Source organism: Myotis myotis, unplaced genomic scaffold (assembly GCF_014108235.1).
Source record: "Myotis myotis isolate mMyoMyo1 unplaced genomic scaffold, mMyoMyo1.p scaffold_m19_p_15, whole genome shotgun sequence".
Lineage (NCBI taxonomy): Eukaryota > Metazoa > Chordata > Mammalia > Chiroptera > Vespertilionidae > Myotis > Myotis myotis.
This window is the reverse complement of record NW_023416319.1, coordinates 48,757,257-48,783,313: the sequence shown is the minus strand read 5'-3', so window position 1 is coordinate 48,783,313 and position 26,057 is coordinate 48,757,257. Positions and strand designations below refer to the sequence as shown.

Sequence of the window (26,057 nt, the reverse complement as noted above, 5' to 3'; positions counted from 1 at the left end):
GGCCGCTGAGGAGGCCTAGCCACCCTCACGTGGGGTCGGGCTCCAGCCGCCTCTATGGTAACAGATTTTTAAAGAAATAAGAAAAATAGGTTGTTATAAAGTTGGTTATTTCTGAGTGAGTCCAAGAACAGGTCAAGCTGGGAAGGGACATTATACCAACCTCTCTCTCTGATTCTGGTATGTGTAAGTCTGTTGTTATTCCTTTGCTGTATGCTATATAGTTGCTGTAGAAACAGATGCAATGTCTCACCCATTCTCCTTCCTCCCAGGATATATGCGGAAGATGTAAGGGAGAGATTGTACGGGAGTGAAGAAAGAAGGTACTCGTGTTGGGATGGAGTGAATAGTATGTGAGAACATGGGCCCCTTCCCAAGCTCCGACTCCCCCTCCCAAACTGTGGGAATCTGATGAAGGCCTCCTGTAAGTGGACTGTGAGACCTGGGGAGCCTGGCCAGGTCCTCGGCACATCCAGAAAGGAACTGCTTCTAGATGTGAGGCCAGACTGTAAACAACTACAGAGAAATAGCTAGCATTTGATCTCACACAGCTTACACACACACACACACACACACACACACATACACACCCCACCTGTGCCATTGCTTTGTTTTCTGAATTCTGTGGAAGCATCGGCACTCCATCTTGTTCCCATAACCTTGATGTTGTAAAAACTACTGTTTGACATTTTCCACTAAACATAGATGGTCCTTTGTTCTGTGAATTAACTCTGCTATTCTTGGCTTCTGTAAACATGCTTGCTCAAATAATAGGGAAAATAAGCTCAATTATCTGGCCTTGTGGGCCGCTCTGCTGATGTAAGGGTCTGGTCCGTCCCTGGTTACTGCCATGCCAGGTGTCTTTTAGTTTCCTGAATTATGTTGTGCTCACGGTTACTGAATTGTGCTGTGCTCAAGGCTACAAGCTTCCTGCAAAATATCTCCCAGTACATAGGGCTCTTTGTAAACCCTACAAAGAAACCGGGAGGTTATAAAGGGAAAACTTCCTCCATGTTGCTTTGCTCAGACTCTGGAGATAACTCCTCTGAGACCGCCGGCAAAATAAAGACTCCAAATTTGGCTTACTGATTGATTAAGGCGTCCTCTGTTTGGCTCGCTGATTTCCAATATAACACTATATAACCCTGACCTCGGAAAGCCTGTGCTGTGGAAAACTTCACCAGCCGGCCGCCACTGGTGGGCACATAAGTCATAATAAAACTCTCCTTCATGGCCAGTCCTCCGGCTTGTTTCTTTGGAATCGGCAAGAAAAAGATGTTTTCTTGGACCTCGGCTCTTTGCATAACAACCAGGTATGTATTGAGCCCTGTGAATGCAGTCTGCTCTTAGCAAACGGAACATTCAGTAAACTTTCACTCCCAATTATCATCAGCAAGGGGAAGTCAGAACTCACCACCTTGCCTAAGAGGGAGTTTCAGGACGTGCCCACTACTTCCCTTTCAGCCTCACCTTGGAAACTGTGGCCTCCTGCTAAGGCTCAGCTCTCTAATCAAGCGGGGCTATTTCCAGGTGCTGAGATATTTCCTGGCCTATACATCTGCTTCAGGTGCTACAAAGACAAGTTCCAGGTCACCTTAGAAAAAAAGACAAGTCAAAAGCAAGTTGATGAACATGCAATTTGATTAAAATGATCATCTACTTAAAAAGAAAAAGGCAACAGCAACCAGTGACTTTAAGACTTTGGTGTTCCATAGAGCAGCTTTGTTTTCCTTAAGTGTTTTTCTCCCAGGTCTCCTCACTCCAAGAATCTGGAAACACATTCTCCACTTTTTTGGGACCCAAGAATTTTTAAAATTCATTTTCCGCATTGCCGGAGACCAATTCCAGCAAGTCATAATTTCAAGAGTTTCATCAAAAGGTTGATGAGACTTGGGGACTCCACAGGGTTGAGTCACACATTAGTCACCTGTTGGGGATGGCTAAAGGCATTTCCCCAAACCTGAATAGGAAACTGTTTGTGGCTGCCAGACAGTTAAAGGGCATCTTAATCTACATGTTATTGCCTCCTACTGGCCAAACACCTGAACAGCTGTAGGCTAATTCCCCCATTCTGACAATGGACTCCTTACCAAACCCTGACCCTTTGAAGTGTATATCTGTGCCTCACCTCAGGACAAGTTGTGTTTTTAAAAAAGCATGGGGTCCTGGAGACGAGGAGAACCTAAGACCTTAGACCAGTGGTTCTCAACCTTCCTCATGCCGCGACCCTTTAATACAGTTCCTCATGTTGTGGTGACCCCCAATTCCATTGTTACAAATTGAACATAATTAAAGCGTAGTGATTAATCACAAAAACAATATGTAATTATATATGTGTTTTCTGATGGTCTTAGGCAACCCCTGTGAAAGAATCGTTCGACCCCCAAAGGAGTCGCGACCCACAGGTTGAGAACCACTGCCTTAGACTTAAGATCTTGGATCTTAGCTCCTTTAGGTAAGCTCTCTGACCCCCAATGCCTTTCAAAATTATATTTTGTCTCCAGATTCTTTATTAGTCTCTGGATTCCTATTAAATCCATGCACAGCCCCTTCTCCAGATTCCTGAACCCTTCTTGATGCTGGGACAAGAACCCTGGCACCGCATTATTTTTGTGATGTTAAAAATTAAACTTAAATGACCAAAACTCTGGTTAGTCCCTCAAGTTTTTCTAATTTAAAAAAATGTAACATTTTTCTTCTATATATGTAGATATTTGACACAGTATTTCATCCATTCATTTATTCAATAAATATTTCTGAGCTTCTACTGTGTTCCACAATTGCTGTATGCAGAGAAGAGCAATATTGTGTTTGTCATACCCAAATTTGGGTCATTTTGTCTTTGTTTATTATTTTTTTATTTTTACAAAGATGTTACATTTGCCTCCAGGTGATACTCTTTTCTCTCTTCATATATGTGTTCAAAGGGAAATTATTAAGCATTTTCACTTCCTTCCACTCCTACCCTATCATGAAATACTGTTTATTATGAGAAGTTGATCTCTGTCAAATTGTAAGCAATGTGCAGCAATATTCCACAAGAAAGAGTAACATTATTCACCAGGAGTGAGGATGCCGGGTGGGAGTAAACTGGGAACAGGCCCCGAAGGGCCCTGTGGGAGTCCCAGTACTGGAAGTCAACATCTGGATTTGTGGGAGAAAAAATAAGGGCTTACTTTCTCACAGCCATATCCAATTCTAACTAACGCCACCTGAGAAAACGCCTAAAACCCCCACACCTTTAAATATTCTAAAGGTCAGCAAAACAAGAAATGACACGTTGAAGGATTCACAAAATATTCCTATAAACAGAAAGTTGCTCCATGACCAAGAGTAAACATGCCTGACAAAGCTATTTAACATCCCTATTAAAGTATTAGAGCCACACTCCATAAATCTGATGAATTTCAAAAACTGACGATTCAGCAAATGGGCTTTGAGCACATCGAGTTTGGTTGAGATGATTTTGTGTAAATTGCCTGTTCATTCAATTGTATTTTCTCAGAGTGAATTTTAGCCATTTGCTTGCCTCATCCTCCCTTATCACTGCACTTATTTCATTAAAGCGTAACAGTAGTAAAAAGAATAGCTAACATTTATTAAAATTGTACTTTATGCCTCCTCTAAACTAACCACTTCAAAGGGCATATTTTTAAAAAATCAGTGTTCCATAGGCCAATATCCTGCATAAAACCTAATCACCACCATCACCATCATCATTAATCATCATTATTTGAATTTGAACATTTTAGGCAAGCACACACTAGTTTTACCACACACACTACCAGATTACCTCTGCCCCTTCATTCATGTGTTGATTTAATGCCCTGAGGATATTTTTCTCTGTAACCGCTAAATGCAAGATCTCATACTTGAAGGTCAAAGTGGTCAATGTATTAAAACATTGTTATGCTGCCTCTAGTAAATCCCTATTGGTTTGCTTGTCACCCTGACACCTAGACCGAATTGATCTCATTCATTTAATCTTGTTTATCTCTATAGCCTAGCAACAAGCCTGACCCTAAACAGATCCTTGGGAATATTTTTTGAATATCTGAATGCATAACGTAACCTTTTCTCCACTCCCATAATTTTACTTTATCAACCCTTCATCTTCCTTGCTTCCAATTTTACTTCCATCCAATGAACACCAAACATTTTCACTCCACTGATGTAAAACAAAACCAAAACCAAAAAACACTTGTCACTGACTCACCTTGGCTAAGGGATCAAATCAAAACTCCTCAGTTTGACAACGAATGCCATTAATGACCAGGACCCTACCACTGCCTTTTCAGCCTCCCCTCAAATGCACATTTTCCCTCTTGCAACAATAAATTGCTAATTCTCTGGACACACACTGCTATCCATATTTCTGTAAGTTTGCTTAGATTGCTCTCGCCTTCCATGATCCTAGGAAAATGTGGGGTGTTTTTTTTTTCTGTATCGGCACATGCTCATCCCACTCTACATCATCATAACTTCCCTAGAGGGACTATTATCTCTGTACTCATGTTACTGCATTATTTGCATTTTTCTGTTGGGTTGAGGGTAGAGTCTTAAATATTTTTCCCAAATAGATAACCAATCATCCAAAAATAGTTTAATGAATAATCTTTCTATCATCCTTAATTTGAAATGTCAGCTTTATCCTAAAATAAATGTCAGATCTATCTCTGGAGTATCATTTTCCACTAACTTGTGTGTCAAATACCAGATGCTTTTTACTATAGTTCTTTATAGTGTGTCTTGATACCTTGTAGGCCAAGCCTATTGGGGAGGGGGAGAGTAGACGGTATCTTATTTTTGCTTTGTTTTGCACATCCCAAATTGCCCTACAGTTGAACACCTTTTCGTGTTTCTTGGCCATTCGTGTTTTCTCTGTTAAGGAGGTCCCATTCATATCCTTCACTCATCTGTCTAATATATATATATTCCTTCTCCCAGGTCTTTCAACTTTATGGTGCCTTCCATGAGAATGAAGTTTTAAAATTTAGATGCCGTTAAATTTTCAATCTTTCCCTCTACGGCTTTTAATTTTAACAACTTGCTCAAAAGTTGTAAAACTGTTCTCCATATTTCCCGCATTGTTTTCAATGTTTAGGTCATTGATCCATCCAGAGAGGAGAGAGCTAAATGATCATGGGGCGAGAGATGAGAGTTATGATGGGGATGGCGACACAGGATCCTGGAGGATGAAATTCTAGCCACCCCATCACCTGTGGAGAGGGCGAGTTAGAAGTTAAATGGAGGCACAGAAGGGTTAGGTAACTAGTCTAAGCTTCCGCAGAAAGTCAGTGGCAGAGCCGCGGCTTAAACCCAGGCAACCTACTCCACAGCCTGCTCATAGCTGCTGTGCCCTGAGGTTTCAGACACCGAACGACAAGGAAGAGCATTGCTTCCCACAGGGCACGCCGAGCTGAAGTTCCAATATGAGGCTCCTGGTTAGTAGACTTCTACGTAAAGCACCACCCTAGTTCCACACTTTATCTTAAACGCGGGAAAGTGACTCTGAGAGAGGGGTCTACCCTGCAGATGAGGTCCAGCCATCAGGCTAGAATCCAGCAACAGCCGCCCTTGGCGTTTCGGCACCCACAGAATCTGCTCCCTCCCGAGAGGGAGGAGGGAGGGGCGCTGGCCGAGGCCCCGCCCCCGGCCCCGCCTCCGCCCCGGCCCCGCCCCCGCCTCCGAGCGAGCGGGGCCTGAGCGCTCCCGGGGGCGCGCTGCCGCGATGGGGAAGGCGGCAGGCGACGAGGCTTACTTCCAGAGGGGCAGTCTGTTCTGGTTCACGGTCATCACCCTCTCCTTTGGCTATTACACGGTAAAGGCAGCGAGGGGAGCGAACGAACGCCCCATTGAACGCGGGGCCCGCGCCTGCGGGAGGGGCAGGCGGTCGCGCAGGCGCAATTGGGCGCCGCTGCTCTCGGAACCGCGGCAGAGACCAGCCCGGAACGAGACGCAGGCGCACTGGTCGGCCCGCGCCTCCCGCCGGCGCTCTCGGCCCTGAGACCGGCTACGCAGGCTTTCCCGGTATGGGGCGGGGGCGGGACGGCTCTCCACACCACGGCTCAGTGTCAAGATGGTGGTGGCGAAGTCGGAGGGCGGCAGGGCGGCCACCGCCTACTTCCGCGCAGCCAGACCCTTGCCCTCGCTGGCCACAGCCCTGGCGCTGGGATATTTCGCGGTGAGGCGTGGAGGGGCGGGGCACCTGCTTCCGCCCGGCGGGCCCTCATAGGGCAAGGGGCTCGGAGGGAGCGTGGTTCTGCGTCTGCGCTCCGGGAGGTTGCCTAGGTTACTGGAGTAAGCGGAAGTTATTGGGTCACAGGTCTGTTTCTACTCATAAGGGTTCCTGCGGTTGCGTTCCCTCTGCTCCAAGGTTTCTACGATTTATCGGAGTCTCAGATCTCACCCAGGAAGCCAGTTTACGGCCTGCCAAGTCAGAGTAGGGTTTCCGAAGCAGAATGTTGGGGCAGTTAAAGTTGCTTAGAAAACGGAGATAAAGTTAAAGGATGGTTGACACTTAATTGGTAAGAAGGGATAGAGAGGATGTAAATGTTATGGTTAGATGTGGAACCAAGGCAGATGATCTCTGATGAGAAGGGGGGCGATTTTTGTTTTGACAGTTCGTTTATAAAAGATAACGGGGAAAACTTCTGGAAAAGTAAGTTGGGGACTGAGTTGGTGTAATTTTGAATGGAGGCAAAACTATTTGGATATTGCCCGGTAAATCCTGGAGATTGGGGATTAAAAGTGTGTCTGTTGTGTCCACAGTGTGTGTTGTGAAACCGGACCACCTTTATCCTGATTTCCCCATATGAACTGAAAATTTTCAAAGGCGCATTTCTGTCCTATGATTCTGCATCTCTGATTAATTAGAACATAGATAAAGCTTTGATGGCCTCAAATTGGGTTATTGTGGATAGATGCTGCCCCTCCTATTCCCCTTGGTTTGGGAGAATGGAGTGATGTTTTATGCTTTATTTAAATTTTAGGTGTGTAACAACATAACTGGAGAGGTAGTACTGCTCTTGGCTGAATATGAATGGGACAATAAATTTGGACCTATTGGGACTTAATTATTCTCAAAAGCCTAAGGCGACAGAGGTTACAACACAGAGACTGAGGGAAAATGGTTACGATTACAAAAACCTTATGTGATTAAGTGGTTGCTATTAGCACGTCACAAACCTGATCTCACTTATTTTCCAATTCTGTGCAGTGGATCAGTCCCAGTTTTAGATATAGAGAAAGTGAAAGGAGGCGATGGGATTATAAATTAAATGGAGATCTGCCTCAAGCCATAGTTTCTGCAGCAAAGAAACTAGTCAGGGCACATAAACTCTTAAAATTTGTTAATAACCTGCATAAAATCATGTTTTAATGGAATTCCTTAAGAATAGAAGCCACCCAGCCTGAGCACTGAGTCTGATACCCACATAGTTTCCTCAGAATAAATCTCCCACTAGAAGAGCGTTTAGAAAATAGAAGTCAGGAGTGGCGCCTCAGATGTCTTAGTTCAGTTTCTTTGGTCTGCTCGTACTGTAGAATCAGGATTATTTCCTAGCCTCTCTCAAGCATAAACACTTGCTGGTTCCAGTGACCTGATAGGTATTCTGTGCCTCTGGTTCTCTTTCAGTGGGCTGTCTTCTGGCCTCAGAGTATTCCTTACCAGAGCCTCGGGCCCCTGGGCCCCTTCACTCAGTACCTGGTGGACCATCATCACGCCCTCCTGCGCAATGGGTGAGGAGGGCTGCGGCAGTGGGACGGGACACTGCAGTGCTAGTCCCACTGTAGACTGGGAGGCCTGCAGTGGCCTTTAGATATCTGAGTGGTGCTAGTTCACAGTAAAGCACTCTTTTTTATGAAGGTTTCTGGGTTAGATTTCATCCGCAGATAACCATCACCTTAAACCTGGCTGACTTCTGTTCCAGGTACTGGCTTGCCTGGCTGATTCACGTGGGAGAGTCCTTGTATGCCATGGTATTGTGCAAGTAAGTGTGTGTAGTAGGTATTTGTTGCTTTGCTCTTGGTATCTAATTTGAGAGGAGCCACATTTAAATAATTCATGGACTTGTAGACTGAGAGCATTCTCCGGGTAGAGTTGAATCCCCACACCTAATACTGGGCCTAGCCCAAAGGGAGTACTCAATAAATATTTAATGAGTGAATTTATTTCATTTGTGATAGCTAATCAGTTATTTAGTTACTTAATTTAGATGATTTTTCTTATTTTTTTATAGAAATGTCTGTGTATGATCACCTGAAAAAGAGCTTAGCCCCTGACCAGGGCTGGTGATTCTCAGTCCTAGTTTTACAACTGAGTCACCTGAGGAGCTTTTTCAAAATACACAAGCCTGGTCTCCAGACCCACAAGATCCCGGTTTGCTCAGCCTTGCTTCAGACCTGGGAATGTTATTTTTACAAGCTCCACAGATAATTCTGGGGTGCAATGCAAGCTAAAAGCCCCTGGATTAAACGTCACTCAGTGGATGCCAGTGTAGACTACTACTGTGTGAAAGTACTAGAAAAGATTCTCTTTACATTTGTACTTCATGTAGCGTATACAGAAAGGATGGTGTAATGAAAGAGGTGGTTATAGTGATGCCAAATTGCTTTGCAGTTGATTTTCTTTCTAGTCAAGATTAACAGTCACCTCTATTATTGCTGTATTATTTCTAAAAGTGGAAAATGTAGTACTTTATTACTACTGTGTTTTAATAATAAAAATATTTCTTGGGTACACACTTGCTCTGATGCCATCACAGTGCTGTTTAACCCATCCACTCATCAAAATCATGTGAGAAACAGTTTTATGATACAGCTCTAGGCAGTAGCCAGGCTGCTTCTCAGGGAAGAGTGTACCATCCTAACTGCACAAGGAAAATGAAAATAAATGAACTAACCATTCTAGGTAAGAAGCTGGAAGAAAAGGCAAGATAAACCCAATGAAAGTAGATAGAAGAGTACATTTTAAAAAAAATAGAAGATAATAACTATGAAACCATAATATTAAAATTGTTTCTTCTTCTTTTAAGGTCTAAAGGCATCACGAATGGTCAGGCTCAACTGCTCTGGTTCCTGCAGACGTTCCTCTTTGGGATAGCCTCCCTCTCCATCTTGATCGCTTACAGACCAAAACGCCAAAAGCAAACTTAAAGAAGGTACCCAACCCTTTCCCTGCACTGACATCCAGCCTCACTCTTGTCTGAGGATGGTGTGCTTACTCCACCTTTCTGTTTTCTGGAAAGTTACGCCCCTCTAGTCAGTCATTATCTCATATTCTCTGGTTGGACTTGAGTAGATAATAGGAAAAGGTTTTATCTTTCCAATTCTGCAGACTAACCTATTTGGCAGAGTACTTCCAGCTACCTCTCTCTCTGCCACCTGGTTTAAGCCACGTACTAACTTTGCCTGTTGGTATACCTGTGCTCCCACCTTTTGACTAACACACCTTACCCATACCACCTCCATCTTAGCTGATTAGTGGTTGCTTTTTGGTAAGATAAAATATTTTAGAGTTAATGAATGGAAATCCAACTCAGATTTTGTAAAAGCATGGTCCTTTCCAAGGGAAATAATGACAGTAGTATTAAGGGTGCCGGGAACAATATGGTGCATTATTGAATGAAACGGATTAACGAATAAAATACTGTGAATTTTCTCTCCATTCAAATGCTGTGTTTATATGTCAGTTTTGATATGTTGTCACACATTTCATCCTACCTTTTCTCAAATAGACTCTATTCTAGAACTGTCCGTCCAGTTCAGATAGCAGGGGTATTTTTCCCACTGAGAAAGAAGTGCAGAAAGCCCTGGTTGTGGTTCGTACGCTCCTCATTATGCTTAGAGAGCTGCCCGCAACCCACTTAACTTCTCCACACACACTGAGCCACAGCCTGGCACGAGAGTCTGCTTTTATTGCAGGATTATTCTCTAGTTTCCATTAACACTTAATTTAGCTTATGATACAATCTACACAGCAAGTGAGAGGAGTATTCTGACTTTGCCTTTTTTTATTGTTGACAGTATTGCAGATGTCTCCCATTTTCTCCCTTTTTGCCCCCCTTCAACCAGCCCCCACCCTCTACTATTGCCTGTGTCCATAGGTTATGCATATATGTTCTTTGGTTAATCTCTTCCTGTCCCCTTCCACTGCCCCCACCCCTGAGATCTGATATTCTGTCCCATTCATCCAAACCTCTGACTTTTCTGGTTTTTTAAATGCCAAAAGCCTAAAATCCTGTAATCTCATTTGGGGCATTATCATGGCTTGTAGCACAGAAGGATCTTAGTGGACAAATGGTGCCGGTCATTCATTTTACAGACCCATAGACGCATCCCACCCAGGTGAGGTAACCATCACACAGAGGCCAGGCTCTCACTGGGCCTTGTGTTTCTCCCCTTCCCCACAGCACAGGTGCTTAGAAGTAAGTCTGTGAAGCAAAAAATAAACAAACATGGAGACATCTTGGCTTCGAATGGCAGTCATAGTGCTGATACAGAGAAACATCTTTATGATGAGTTTGGATGTGAAAGGCTAGAGGCATTCTGGTGAAAGTGGCGGGATAGTAAGAAGCCAGGCAAATTTCTTGACAAGTGGAATAAAGGAACAGATGAAATAATTAAACAAGGCCAGACAATTTGAGCAATTTACAGCCAGCTAATGAGTCACAAGGTTTTATCTCCCCTAACCAAAGACACTTAGAAGCAAATGGTTTACACATTGCAGACCATCCTGGTCCTGATTCCTCTTTAATAACCTTCTTTAAAAATAAAGCTAACCAGTCCAGCTGGTATGGCTCAATGGTTGAGCATTGACCTATGAACCAGGAGGTCATGGTTTGATTCCTAGTTGGTTTTGGGCTCAACCCCCGGTGTGGGCAATGCAGGAGGCAGCCGATCAATGATTCACCATTGATGTTTCTATCTTTCCCTTCCTCTCTGAAATCAATAAAAATATATTAAAAATAAAAACCTCAAGCAGCTATTTTAATATATTAAAAATAACCTCAAGCCTGGGTATCTCCCCCGCCTCTTCAGCCTTGTAAAAGGCATCAAGGACACTAGGCAATGAAATGGCTCATTTTTGAGCTCACTAAAGAAATGCAGTAATCACTAAGAATCCAAATAGATCATTTAAGTTAATATCTTTTAAAGTTATTAGCATAAAACATGTTTGTTTTGACTGGGTTTACCGAAAAAGTTCATGTTATCTCTCATACCTCTTAAAAATAAGTATTTGCCAATGCAAAAAACAAAAACAAATCCTGTTTCTAAGAGTTATGAAATGTATTCATAAATTTGCCAATCTAAAAATACTAATTACTTACTTTTTGTTGTCACTAAAAATTAAGGTATCTAAGAATTAAGAATTCTAATTAAGTTAGAAAAAAACTATATGGCTTTGGTAATTAAAGGTGTAGGTTATGGCAATATATTTGTAAGGAAATAGAAAAAAGATAGCTATTTCTAACTCCAACTAAAAGGAACTAGGAAAGTCGCAGAAGGATTGTGTACATCACAGAACCATTCCAAACCATCCCAGGCCAGACAGGCCTTGGTTTTAGTCCCCGTTTAATGACATTCTTGATTTTTTTTTTTTTTTTAAGAGGAAAGGGAAGGAAAGAGACATTGAAGTAAGAAACATAGATTGCCTCCCATACACTCCCCTAGTGGGGATCAAACACACAACCTGTATATGAGCCCTGACTGAGAATCAAACCCTCCACCTTTTGGTGTGCAGGACAATGCTCCAACCAGCTGAGCCACACTGGCCAGGGCATGACATTCTTTAAAAATAAAACTAACCAGCCTAGTCAGTTTGGCTCAGTGGATGGAGCATCGGCCTGTGGACTGAATGGTCCGGGATTCAATTCCAGTCAAGGGCACATGCTGGGTTGCCAACTTGATCCCTAGTGGGGGGCGTGCAGGAGGCAGCCAGTCAATCATTCTCTCTCATCGATGTTTCAATCTCTACCTCTCCCTTCCTCTCTGAAATCAATAAAAATATTTTTTTAAACTTAATAAAACTAACCAGAAAATAACCCTGACCCCTCTATGCACACATTTTGATAAATTAGCATATTAAAGGACACACCTAAAAAGCTAATTATTCTGTTAAGACCTTCCCCTGAGTTCTCCCCTAGGATTTCCACCAGCCAAAGAAAGAAAAAAAGCCCTCAAGACAAAGGACCCACAGCAGGCTCTCACTAGAGCACACCCACACCTTGTATCTCTGCTGTATTTCTTCTAAACTCTGTGGGTCCCCACGAGACTTACAACCAGGGGATTAGGGGGCAGCGGCAGCGCATCCCGGGCCTACCTCCTGAACCTGTCTCCAAGGCCCCCATTTTCTCTGACTCCCATTGCTTCTTCTGAAACCTTCCCTTTGTTGCACTCTAATAAACGTGCTCTCAAGATCACCTGGACTCGTTTTGTGAAATCTTTCCTACATGAAGTCAAGAACCCCACACTACCAGCGGGCCCAAGGCAGACCCTCTCCGGGCCCAGACCTTGTCTGGAAACAGAAGCAGCCGTGGAGGCCAAACTAAACTGTTTTCTTACCCACTTCCTCCTCCCACCCCAAAATAATTGTCAAGAGCTTGTAGAGTTTGGAAGAACAAGAAAGGATCAATAGAAAAAAAACTCAAAAAACCAATGACCTCACAACTTAAACAGCAACAGGCCAGATTAGTAAACTAACACTATTCCCTACGTTCACCAAGTTTATTATTAGGCAATCCAAGTCTAAATGTGTTTTTATAAATCATGGTTTTAAAATGAGTCTTGGGTTTTTTAAGAGGTTATGTTTCTATTTTAAAGGTTATATATTTTGCTAAAGAGGTCTTTAGCAAAACACCTTGCCATCTGAGAGCCTGTATGTATTTACATGGAGAGTCTGAAAACACAGATATTAGATAACTTGCCATTGAGGTCAGAGTACAGAGAGCAATCATATTTTTATCTTTGACCCAGCCCTTCCTGGAGCCTCCTTAATTATTTATTTAGATGCTCAAATTTGGCCAATGGGAGCCCCTTTAAGGTGGTCCCGTGTCCTTTTGAAATGCCCTCATCAGTTTTTTTAGTATTTTCAACAAGTTGTCATTTTCCTACCCTAGTCCTAGAATCAGCCATTTTTCCAAGCAGTTTGGCTTCCTTTTATTAGAGAAAAGTATTTTAAAACAACATCTGTTGTGTCCCTTGTTGTCAATGGTGTCATTGCTTTAGAACTATTCAATGGACAGAGCTAAGGATGCACTTTTTTTTAAATCATGAATTGACTAGAGGCCCGGTGCATGAAATTCGTGCATGGGTGGAGTCCCTAGGCCTGGCTGGTGATTAGGGCCAATCAAGGCCTTCCAGCTGCCAGCCGGGGCCTTCCTTCATTCTGTGCTGCTCCCTGGTGGTCAGCGCACCTCATAGTGAGAGATCAAACTCCAGGTCTCCCGGTCGAACTTCCGAGGGGACAATTTGCATATTAGGCTTTTATATATATAGATACTGACACCTTGTAATTCCAGTTCTTCCCACAAGAGAGCATTCTTCCTCTCCTGTGTCTCCTCCCACAGGGAGAACTGTAGTTGGAACAATGTCAGTGTATTTATTTAATAACTCAATCCTACAGCAAGCACAGAATAATTTCCGAATATCTCAGTTTGCTAGCCAATAATACTATGAACAGCAAACTTTTTTTGAAGTTTTTTCCATTTTTACAATATATGTCATAGGAGTTATAGTTTTTTTTTTCTTTTTGTGAATATGCTGTTAACTGGTATTAGGTTTTAGATTCATTTGCTAATTTGTATTCAATTTTAGGGTTTTCTTTTCCCTCCATCCTTGATAATTTTCTCTTATATCCTTTAACATGGTTCTTACATCCATCAAGAAGGTTCAAAAGGCAACACTATATAAAAAGACATCAGAGAAGTCTATCCCCTCCTCTGTCCTGTCAGCTCATTCACACCCACCACCTACAGATAACTGTATTTTAAAAATCTCCTGCTAACCCAGAAAATCCTCTCCACAAATGTAAAAAAGAAAGAACAGTTTTATTATTGAATAAGCGTTAAACCAGACTGTAATATGTGTCACAGGCAATCAGTCTGCTAATGAGATTGCAAAGGCAGAAAGAAATATCACCCTCTATATGGCCAAGCAAATATCAATCATTACATACATGTTCTCAAGACAAATGGTAGAGCCCTGGCTGGTGTGGCTCCATTGACTGAATGTTGCCCTGTGCACCAAGAGGTCACTGGTTCAATTCCCGGTCAGGGCACATGCCCAGTTGTGGGCTTGATCCCTAGTAGGGAACGTGCAGGAGGCAGTTGATCAATGTTTCTCTCTTATTAATGTCTCGTTCTCCCTTTCTCTCTCTAAAAGCAATAAACATATATTCTCTTTTAAAAAAATAAAAAAGATAAATGGTAGCTAGTCCTCCTGTGGAGTACTTGGCAGCATCATTTTCTGTACATGCTTTCGTAATTGCTCCTAAAGTCCCCTGGTAATTGGGTGTCATCTGTATTAATTACCTCCATCTTCTTGTAGTTACAGCTTCAAGCAAGGCTACACTCCCACCATGGCAGGGAGACTAGAGAGCTATCTTCCTTGGTATTTACATCTCAAGGAAAACATTCCTGGATGGCAATGCTGTTGAGAGACTTATTTAGGTTTTACATGCATATTAAAGGGAAAGGACTTATAAATATGGTTTATTCATAAATACAATTATATTGTTTGATATGTTCTATTAGTTATATGTTGTAATATGTGATTAATATATCATGTTGTATATAATATGTTTATTATGTTATATTAACTAGAGGCCCAGTGCATAAATTCGTGCACAGGTGGGGTCCCTTGGCTTGGCCAGCGAACAGGGCCAATCGGGGGGCCGGGGGGGGGGAGGGGGGGCGGGCGGCTGGCCTGGGGGAGGGACCACGGGAGGTTGGCTGTGAGAGTGCACTGACCACCAGGGGGCAGCTCCTACATTGAGCATCTGCCCCCTGGTGGTCAGTGCGTGTCTAGCAACCAGTCGACCAGTCATCAGTAGTTCAATCGCTTAGGCTTTTATATATATATAGATAGATTATAGATTATAGACTCATAAATATAATTTCTCAAGGAAATGCTCTAAAAAAAGAAAAGGGGGAAAAGATCTTTCCCTTTTAGCAACAGGGAAAATTCAATCCTATTTTCATTTACCTTACATAACAAATATCATTCATTTCTACTTTATCTTTCCTGTGTGAAATTTTGCAAAGCAAACACATATGAATGTTCTTATTTTGCCTTTTTCCTCGGTGTCAATTCCTGTACTAGATGCCACCATAGTGTAGATTCCCCAGACAAAAATAGGCAGAGGCTGTTTCACCAAACACCTGCCATGGTATTTTGAGTGTTCATCCCTGGGAGAATGGTATACCAGATTAAGAAATAAATTTTGAAAAACATTCCACTTTCTAACCCTCTAGAGCCCTCATGTTCTCAAAATAAATGGTAGAGCCCTGGCCAGGTGACTCAGTTGGTGGGAGCATTATCTCATACACCAAAATGCAGGTTTGATTCCTGATTTGGGCACATACATAGGCTGCAGGTTTGAAAACCGGTTGGGGCATGTATGGGAGACAACTGATCGATGTTTTTCTCTCATATCAATGTTTCTCTCTCTTCTCTTTTTCTCTCTAAAATCAATTTTTTAAAAAGTCCTAGTGGTACATACAAAAAAAAAAAAAGGAGAAAGAAATAAAGAAAAAGGCAGCAGAATGTAATGGAATAGGGTCCTTGGCTTTTGAGTGACAGCTCTGTTCAAATTGTTACCCACTATTCACTAGCTACATCATCTTGGGTAAATTTTATCCTCTTTTTGAGTCTCAGTGTCTACTTCTCTCTTGATTTATTTCCTTTTATCATCATTTTCCTCCTGCCCCCACTCCTAGGCAACAATTCCAATGTGTTTGCTGTGCCTGTATTCTTGCAAAATGTACACTGTTATTTTGTGAACATGTGTTTTTAATTAACAGTGTTTTAATGTGTTTTAAATAAACAGTGTTGTGATAAGACCCAATCATGTTGTCATCCAAAGTGGGGCAAAAGTAGGTTTATCATTGTTCATATGGAAAATAATACAATAATTAATAGTTATACAAGAATAAACGAGTGTTTCCCATATTCACAATTGTAAACCTGCTTTTGCCCCACCCTGAATGTCAACTGCTGCTGAACTTTGACATCTTGAGAGCTCTGAGGACAGTGTGAGTTTGGTTACTTCATCTGATTTTCATTTAATTCTTGACAATTTGCCAACAAGAGTTGAGTTGCCCACATTCCATGTTGCTCCCTTGGCGGAGGGGAAAAAATCTGTCTCCAAAACAGTGTGAGAGCCAAGTGGGACCCACGAGGTTTGAGAACAAGATAGATAACAACAGAAAAAGAAAACCCAGGCTGGCCAAGTAGCACAGCTCATCCTGGATGCCTCCGGAAATCTATCTTCACTTTGCTTGACTTCACCAGAATCATATTAAACTACACAGGATGTGAGATAACACCACGCTTATGGCCATTTGTAATCAGGATGCTGGAAGGGACTGCAGCAAACTTCAGCTTGACCCCCTCACTCGACACGGGGAGAAACCAAGGGCCTAGGAAGCAAGGTAACCACCAATGTCACACAGCCAGTTTGGCGGCAGGCCTCGGTCCCTGACTCCTCAATATTTCACCAAGCTGCCTGTCAGCAGTGTTGGATGAAACATCCAAAGATATTTTCTCAACAGCATGCCTCACCTCCAAAATATTTTACAAATATTATCCAAGAATGACCCATTAAGAGTGAGAATACTTTCCATCGTTGTTAGCTGCCCTAAACCCCTGCATCCTGTTCATGTTCCTGGCGCCTGCCTCTGATACTGTATCCATAGCAATGGACAAATACCATAAACACTCTGCAGATCCAGGGGTTTCTTAAGGTGCAGCAATAACACGTTGCACATGCACACAGAATAGAGGTATCTGTAGCATTTATGAAGCTGTGATATCTGCACAGCTACAGAACTTGCTGGGTTTTCAGAGGATTACAGAGTATTTCCTAGGAAACTCAAAATAAATATATTATAAAATTTCAATTTCAGTGTGTCACTAATATTGTCCTGGCAGCCTGGTGTGCCGGTTGCAAAACACACTGTTGGCCAGAGGCAGGAATTCCTTATGGACTCTCATCATATCCTTTGAAGCGGCAAGAATCCCACAGAATGTCCTCTTTACTAACAGTAAAAAGAACAAACACTAACAGAACACGCACTGAGTGCCAAGCATGATGCTTGGCCATTTTCCAGTTGGAAAGCTGAGGCCCAATGAAACTGAGTAGCTTGTTAGCAATCAGAGCTAGCGCGTGGCCGAAGCAGGATCAAATCTAGATCCCTATGACTCCGAAGACTATGTTTGTAACATCTGTGTGCTCAGGGGCTACTGGTTGTAAATTACAGGTAGAGCCATAGCATCTAAACTCACTCCCTGGCAGCCATATTTTCACAGTGAAACATGTGGCTCTGTGAAATACGTATTTAAAATGGACTCCACCATCTAATTCCTTATGTAGAAATTATTTCTTTTCTATTTCAAGCAGGGGATCCAGTTGAAATGTCTATTTGAAAGGGTATCTCGTAGGAAAAGACGTTTCCATCGGAACCTGAGTCTGAGCAAGGATTGGCTAGAGCAGCCTGCTGGGGCCATTGGGAAACAGCGCCAAAGAAGCTCAGGCGCTTCCTGATTTCTCACCACAAGGAGTTAATTCAAGGGAAGGAGGAGGGGCCACTCAGGAGCACAGAGCCAGCCAAGGGCATGTCAGTGGCACTGAGGGCTGCTGCGATAGGTGTGGCCAGGCCCCAGTTCTGAGCAGGTACCAAGCCTTTCTTCCATGATCACTGAGGGGGAGAGAACCCCAAGCAGGTCAGTGGTACCTGCTACATCTGGACTAGTGGAGGGGTAGGTAAATGAACATTAGCCTCCAGGGCCTCAGAGAGCAGGCAGCTTCAAGCAGAGTCAAGGTCAAGATTAAGATCAAGGTGGGACTAGTGGGGGCTGGGCACTCAAAAAGCTACATCCAGGAACTGAGAGGAGCTGAATCAACCCTGTGACCCTGAGGTGGGCTGGGAGAGGATTGTCCTGCAGAATGGAGAAAGAAGAACCTGGACTTCATTGTCCAGCAGTTCTGAAATAGAGGCTCTTACCCTGGAGTCCATGGGTGGGTGAGTGAACTTTTGATATTGTCTAGATTAGAATCCAAAGAGGCCCAGCAAACAGATAGTTCCTCTTCCTTTTCTCTTTCGGATCTTTTCCCCGTGGTTGTATTTTTCTATATCAACTTTAAAACCAGCTTATCTGATAATAAAAGGATTCCATTTATATTTCATTTGTGGCTTATTCACATTATAGAATGACTTAGGGGAAATTGACATCTCCATGATCATGATTCTTCCTATCCAAGAACATGGCACGTCTTTCCATTCGTTCCAGTCTTCTTTTGTATCTGCCATTAGCATTTCCAAGTTTTCGTCATGGAGATTGTATCAGTTAGGCCTTGTTTTTATAATAAATCACCCCCAAATGTAATAGTTTTAAACAATAGCCATTATTTAGCTCATGAGTCTGCACATTATCAATTCGAGCTGGGCTCAGCTGGGTGGTTTTTCTGCTGATCTTCGCTGATCTCGGATGGACTCACTTGAGAACCTGATTGGGAGGACTAGAACGACTTAGGATTCTACATGGTATCTCATCTTCCAGAAGGTTAGTTTGGGCTTGTACTCGATGTCTCATACACTGAGATTGTTCAGGAGGTCTTTGAAATTATACGCAAAGGTGCTGTGCTTATGTGTGAGTGTAGGTACTCAGGGCACAAGTCCTCTGCTTTTATCAAATCCTAAAAGGGATCCGTGTTCCAAAAGAGATTAAGAAGCGAAGGCTGTGATCCTCCTGCATCTACTTCAGGAAGCAGAGTCAGCTGCTGGCTCTTAACTTGGCCAGTAGTTGACTTTCCTAACTCCTTGGAAACCTTGACCTTCTTCCAAGGGCCTCCAGAGGCCTGTCAGGCACTGCTCACACCCTTTCTACCCTCAGGAAACTCCCAACCTGGGAATAAATAAGGCAAGGAAACAGCGAGGCTCAGGAAAGCTGGAAAAGCAGGTCAGAGGCAGGCCAGGGAATTCACATTTTCCACTGTGACATAGGTGTTATTGTCGTGCCTCTTTGCTGGTGAGGAGATTGAAGCTCAGAGGAGGGAAGTGACCTGCCTACGGCTACCCAGCAGTAAGGATAGAGTCAGGGTTTGAAGCCTCCCCTTCCTGAGGGATTCTAGCGGAAATGCTTTGAGTAGTCAGGAGGCAAACCAAGTCCTCAGACAGTTGACATTTTACCCAACTCCACCCTAACGGGGCAAAATGAGATGCTCCTAGAGAGCCCTGCAAACAAGGTATAATGAATGCGTAGGGGACACGCCACCAGTCTCCCTAACCCCCAAGCACACAGAGGATCCTGGAATTGTGGATTAACTGAATTGCCAACGAGCAATGTGAATCTGTGCAAAAATATCTCCAAGCCAAGAAGGTCTGACCCCATTACGCCATCTTTAAATGTGGATTCATCACTTCAAAGCACACTGTTGGGAAACTGCTATTGCCAAAGTCTGGAGTAACCACAGAACCCATCTCATACAGTGAGTAGCCCCGATTAACTGAGAAATGAAGCACAAGGTGCTTTGAACAGGGCTTGACACAAACTCAGAATCGATGAACGTGGGCTGTTAGGTCTGTGACTATTGATATTATAATCGTTAAGAATACACCTCTCACCCTAACCGGTTTGGCTCAGTGGATAGAGCGTCAGCTTGCAGACTCAAGGGTCCCAGGTTCAATTCCGGTCAAGGGCATGTACCTTGGTTACAGGCACATACCCAGTAGGGAGGTGTGCAGGAGGCAGCTGATCGATGTTTCTCTCTCATCGATGTTTCTAACTCTCTATCGCTCTCCCTTCCTCTCTGTAAAAAATCAATAAAATATATTAAATAAAAAAAAAAAAGAATACACCTCTCCCCTCCTTCCTCACTTCACTTCTGCCTGGACCCAGCAGATTTTCCCTACCTGCGAGGAGTCAGGCCTGCACACAAGAGAATGGATTAAACACACACACACACACACACACACACACACACACACACACACACTTCTTAAATCTCAACATGCCAAGCCCCCCTTCTTTTTATTCCCCCAATAGAGACATTCATACCCACACCCCACTGGTTCGACTTCTCTGACCATAATGTGTGTGGCCCTGGGCCCCGGCATCTATGTGGGGAGGAGGAGGCCTGGCCCACAGGGCTGAGGGTCTCCTGGCCCCGGTCTTGCCTGAGCCAAGATGGGGAGACAAGGAGGCTTTGTGCAACTCCCACCTCCCAGCACCAAGGCCCTTTCACTCGGCTGTCCCTCACCCCCCTCCACCTTGACAGGAATGGCCAGCCCCTATTTCCTGTTTCCCTGGACCCCTGCCAGACTCCCCACATTGGTGCTCTCAGCACTGCCAGGCTGGGAGGCCCGTGGGCATCCTGTGCCATTGCTTCTGGAGGCATAGGTGCCCTGGGAACGCACCCTCACATTTCTACATGGGCACCTCCCAACTTCTCCGACCTCACACTGTGCTCACTGTGGACCCTGACGCTGCCTGCCAGGGTGACAGGGGCCTATGGCACTTCATTTATGCAGGAGGCTGCGGGTGGGCTCCCCTAACTGCTACGAACTTGCTACTCTGAGCCCACAAATGCCCCATTTGCCCTCTTCTCCTTTCCATGTCTCTCCGATTCCCTCACTACCTGGCTACTCCCCTGGGGCCCGAGAGTGAGCAGGCCTGATAATGCTTAGGAGCATGGGTTTTAGAATCAGATCTACCTGCTTCCAGTCTTGGACCTGCCACCCTCTGACCTTCATCAAATAGATCATATTTGAAAAATGGGGATAAGGATACCTACCTTGTAGGTTTCGTGGTGCAAGGATTACATGAGCTAACACAAGTACAGCCTTAGCGCAATACCAGGTTCTAAGAAGTTTAGCAAATAACAGACTAGTGACACATAATGATACTTATTGCCATAAATCCCAGCTGGCCATCAACTTGCTTTGAGGCCTGGCATATGGGTGGCATATTTCCCAAGTTGCTGGCACTGATGCCAGTTTCCATTGGTCATTTCAAGAGAATGTTGGAAGGAGGACATCAGCAAACTGAGTCCTTGCTGTCATCTTGCCCAGAAGTGTTCCTTCATGGGTTTAGGCTGCTTTCCGTTGGCGTGAGGAAATAAACGATTTCCCAACATTATCTCAGTTCTTTTAGTTCTACTGAATTTTCTAAAAGGCAACAGAATCTTCCACTATTACCAATATTTTGTCTCCTTCGGAATTCCTCTTCTTTTAGTTTGTGCTTCATTGGTCAGACCATGGCTAATTAATATGGTGATGGTGGCAATTTTACCTTGTGCCTGGCTTACTAAGAATGCCTCCTCTCTTTCCTCCTTGCATGTACATGTAAACTCTTTTTTTAAGATAAAATAGTTATCTTGTTAAGGAAATACCCCTTTATTTCCATTATTTCTGTCTCTTAGAGTTTTTGTTTTTAAGTCTGGGGTGGCTGTTTAATTTCATCAAAGAATAGTTTCAGTATTTATTAAAATGATAAGCTTCTACTTTAGCTTCCTTGACCTCATGATAGACATGATGGCTAGAGATTTTCTGGAACGCCACTTAGGAATGAACAGCTAACCAACAATTTATTTTATATTTAAATTAGTGGCTAAAGGATGAACTATGCAATAAAGAGCATTAGGATTTTAAATGTCCATTAAGGAAAAAATTAAGTTTGAATCTTTCCTTACATCCAATACAAATTCTAAATGCACTAGAGATTATACCTTTTAAAAAACACACAAAAAAACCTTTTAAACTATTTGAAGAAAATATTGGAACATATTTTTATAGTCTTGGTATGAGGAATTATAAACAAGTTGTAAAACCTAGAAGACATAAAAGAAAATAGAGAGATAGGACTACCTAAATATCGAAATCTTCTGTATGATGAAAGACACCACAAAGAAAGTTAAAGACAATGGGAGGATGGAAAAAACATTGCCAACATACATAACAGACACTGAATTAATACTCAGAATATGTGAAAGAAAGGCAGGGGGAGTACTTGAGTTGGCAAATAAAGCTCAACTTCACTCATAATAAATAGATATAAATAAAAACAACAAGGTAACGTTTTTCATCATCAAATTGCCTATATTTTAAAAACTATATATCCAGTGTTGGAGGATGTACAAGGCTATTAGATCTACAACTTTAGGTCTCTCCACTATAGAATTCTTTTATGTAAATAGCGCCCCCTGCAGCACAACTCCCACACAGAACAAAATTAATTGGGGACCCTGAAGAGTAGCTCTCAGTGCCTTGCAATGGGCTTGGTGAGAATTTTTGGGATATCCAGCAAAATATAAAAGGCCCTCTAACTCCATGATTCCTCTTCCAGGGACCTAGCTTTTCAGAAATACATAAGTACGTGACATGTACATAAAGGTATACACAAAAGTATGTTCCCTAGAGCACAGGGGGGAAGAGAAACAAACCACATGTCTATCAGTAGAGGATTGTCTGGACAAATAATGGTGCATCCATTCATGAGATATTCTGCAAGTCTTCAAAGGAATGAAGTGGATTTGTGTGAACTAACATAGAATGATCTTCAAGATTTGATGCTATGAGTGAGATAAACATGAATGTGAAAGCAAGTTCCAAGCATATCTATTTTTCAATCCCAGGCACATGCTTGTGTGTGTGTGAATATACATTAGGGAGATAGGGCGTGCACACACAGGAATGGGAAGAGTCCGCCACACCGAGGGATGGACTAGAATCACTGTGAAGGGGCGCTAGTGCGAGGGAGGAGTTTCACATTGTCCTCTGTCTGCTGTCCTACTCTGTGACTCACCACAAGAAAGCATTGCATGTGTGTCAGTTTCATTGCAAATTCAAATATTAGGTAGGTAGCCCACTGATTCTGGGCCATTCTTTTGACAACTTCTCACCTGACTAACCTACCCAGGAAAGTCCTACTAACAAGTGTGAGGCCTTCTTGGCATTCTCGAAAGGAACCCCTCTGAGCAGCTCATCTGGGCATCCTAATCCCCATGCGAGCATCTTAAAAACTAGGTCCACGTCTCTGTCCAAGACCTGTTGCTTCAGAACTGGAATTTCTGTGCCTAAGGCTATTATCTGGGGGAGGAAGTGAGCAGTGAGGGCTGCTGGGTAGTGTGGTGACTGAATTGGAGACCTGCACGGCTACAATTGGGAATGAGAAGACAGAGACCTGCCTTGTCTGCAAGGACTCCCATTAACCCTGACGGGGCCCTGGCTGGACAGATACAATCTCCTGAGCTTGGTGATGAAGGCGCTCCACTGACACCAGGCTGCGCGCCCCAGGCTCTGCAGCGCAGATGTCAGGGCTGCTGCAGCTTTGGCTTTTGTTTTCACTAAAACTTGGGTTGTTTGGCACTTGTTGGGGCCGGGGGGGGGGGGGGGGGTCCCATGAATGAGGCTTTGACTGTTGTGTTCTAACCTGGAGGAAGGTGGATTTGAAGTTCACTGGAAAAGCCACCCAGCTCCTGCTCTGGCTTGCTTACATGAAGAAAGACAACTTAGTTCTCAGGAATGCTGTGACTATTATTATCTAAGGCAGTAATTTTCAACCCGTGTGCCGTGACACACTGGTGTGCCACATTTTAAAACATGCAACACCTGACTATTCAGACAGGGACACTGACCTGTTTTCCTTTAGATCAGTGTTTCTCAACCTGTGGGTCGCGACCCCTTTGGGAGTCGAACGACCCTTTCACAGGGGTCGCCTAAGACCATTGGAAAACACATATATAATTACATATTGTTTTTGTGATTAATCACTATGCTTTAATTATGTTCAATTTGTAACAATGAAAATATATCCTGCATATCAAATATTTACATTATGATTCATAACAGTAGCAAAATTACAGTTATGAAGTAGCAAGGAAAATAATTTTATGGTTGAGGGTCACCACAACATGAGGAAATGTATTAAAGGGTCACGGCATTAGGAAGGTTGAGAACCACTGCTTTAGATTGTCAAATAAAAATGTCAACAGCCAACACAACAATAGCCATCCAATGTGAATGAGTAAAAATTATACCTATTTTATTTTTATTTGATATACCTATTTATTTATTATCAGATCGGCAAAAAAGGATAATTTTTGATGTGCCACAGAATTTCAGTAATTAGTTTACTTGTGCCATGAGATGAAAAGGTTGAAAATCGCTGGTCTAAAGGCTGGCATGCAGAGACAGCAGGACTGGATTCAAACCCTGAATCCAGCTGGGTGATGTCGGCAAGGTGATACCAGCCAGGCAACTGTGGGCTGGGAGATACCAGCGGTTGACTGTGGGCAAGGAGATACCAGCCGGGTGACTGTCTGCAAGGAGATACCAGCCGGGTGACTGTGGGCAAGGAGATACCAGCTGGGCAACTGTGGGCAAGGAGATACCAGTCGGTTGACTGTGGGCAAGGAGATACCAGCTGGGCGACTGTCTGCAAGGAGATACCAGCTGGGTGACTGTCGGCAAGGAGATACCAGCCAGGCAACTATGGGCAAAGTGATACCAGCTGGGCGACTGTGGCAAGGTGATACCAGCCAGGCGGCTGTCTGCAAGGAGATACCAGCCGGGCAACTATGGGCAAGGTGATACCAGCCAGGCGACTGTGGCAAGGTGATACCAGTTGGGTGACTGGGCAAGGAGATACCAACTGGGCGACTGTCAGCAGGGAGATACCAGCCAGGCGACTGTGGCAAGGTGATACCAGTTGGGTGACTGGGCAAGGAGATACCAGCTGGGTGACTGTCGGCAGGGAGATACCAGCCAGGCGACTGTTGGCAAGGTTCTTAACATTTCTGGGTCTAAGTTTCTTGGGTTGAAGAAGGGACGGTATAATGGGTTTGCAGTGAAGAGCAGAGAGAGGGTGTATGGAGAGGTTAGTCGATCAAAGCTCAGCTACTGTTTATGAATATTATGGTGGTTACTAGGCCGTTAGCTCCTGGAGGACAGGCATACGTGAACGAGAAGTCTTTCATCAAAGTCCACCTACCACTGAATCAGAATCAGTGCTCAACAACAGAGCTGAACACCGATTCTGATTCTATTAGGGCTCCGGCCTTTCATTCCTTTAAGCTGTTATCGAGTCTGTAAACAGTCATAGATAGGAATGCAAAGTAATGTTTGCCCAAATGTATGTAAACTATTCCTGTTATGGGCTCAGTTAATTCTCCCCAGGGTGTGGAAGAAGCCAGTTTTATCTATTTGCACATTCATATCCATATTCCAGATCTGTGTCTGTCCTTTGGCTTGTTGTCACCTCTTACTGAGTCCCTCATTCATGAGTTAAATAAAATCTCGTTTTTCACCTGTCATGATTTTACGGGGTTTTTTTGAAAATTATCTTCTATTACTATGACTCCTTTAGCAGAACAGCACTTTTCTATAGAAGGCAGATACCCTCAGGGCCAGTCACTGTCCCATGTAATGAGAGCGAATGACTTGTTCTATGGGACAGAGAGCAGCTCCCACACTCCGTGCAGATCCTGCGCCAGGGCTGCGGGTGACTCGGAGGATGAAGGCACTGCTCTCCGCTTCGGTTGGCCGGCCAGGCTGTATAACGGGCACATAACGAATGCGTGGCCCTGAGCGGACCCTCACCCTGACCGCCCCCCCCCCCCCCCCCCCGCCATTCTCCCTCTCCTCTGCGCCCGGGCCCCCGGAGGCACGGGGATCGAGGGCAGCCCCTCCCCGGGCAGGCGCCCAGGCTGGCACGTCCGCCCTCCGCCCTCGGGGTCTCTGGGCTCCGCGCGGCCCGCGGGTGCGGAGGGGCCTCTGGAGGGGGCGGGTTCGCTTGAGCCAGAAAGCCCGGAGCCGCCCAGGAATCTTGGCTGGGACTGCGAG

The 26,057-nt window shown here is 43.9% G+C and overlaps 1 protein-coding gene across 4 annotated transcripts; it reads left to right on the top strand.

Annotated features, from left to right (window-relative positions):
• The first annotated feature begins 5,672 nt into the window (after nucleotides 1-5,672).
• On the top strand, nucleotides 5,673-9,670 carry TMEM254 (transmembrane protein 254). Of its 4 annotated transcripts, none has more exons than XM_036337263.1 (4): nucleotides 5,673-5,818; nucleotides 7,634-7,737; nucleotides 7,929-7,988; nucleotides 9,033-9,670. In XM_036337263.1, the coding sequence occupies exons 1-4, from the start codon at nucleotides 5,729-5,731 to the stop codon at nucleotides 9,151-9,153; spliced, it is 375 nt and encodes a 124-aa protein (XP_036193156.1). In that variant the 5' UTR covers nucleotides 5,673-5,728; the 3' UTR covers nucleotides 9,154-9,670. The 4 variants fall into 4 exon arrangements, with proteins under 4 accessions (XP_036193156.1, XP_036193153.1, XP_036193155.1 ...); XM_036337260.1 differs by having other exon boundaries at nucleotides 7,878-7,988; XM_036337262.1 differs by lacking the exon at nucleotides 5,673-5,818 and adding an exon at nucleotides 6,037-6,181.
• The last annotated feature ends 16,387 nt before the right edge of the window (nucleotides 9,671-26,057 follow it).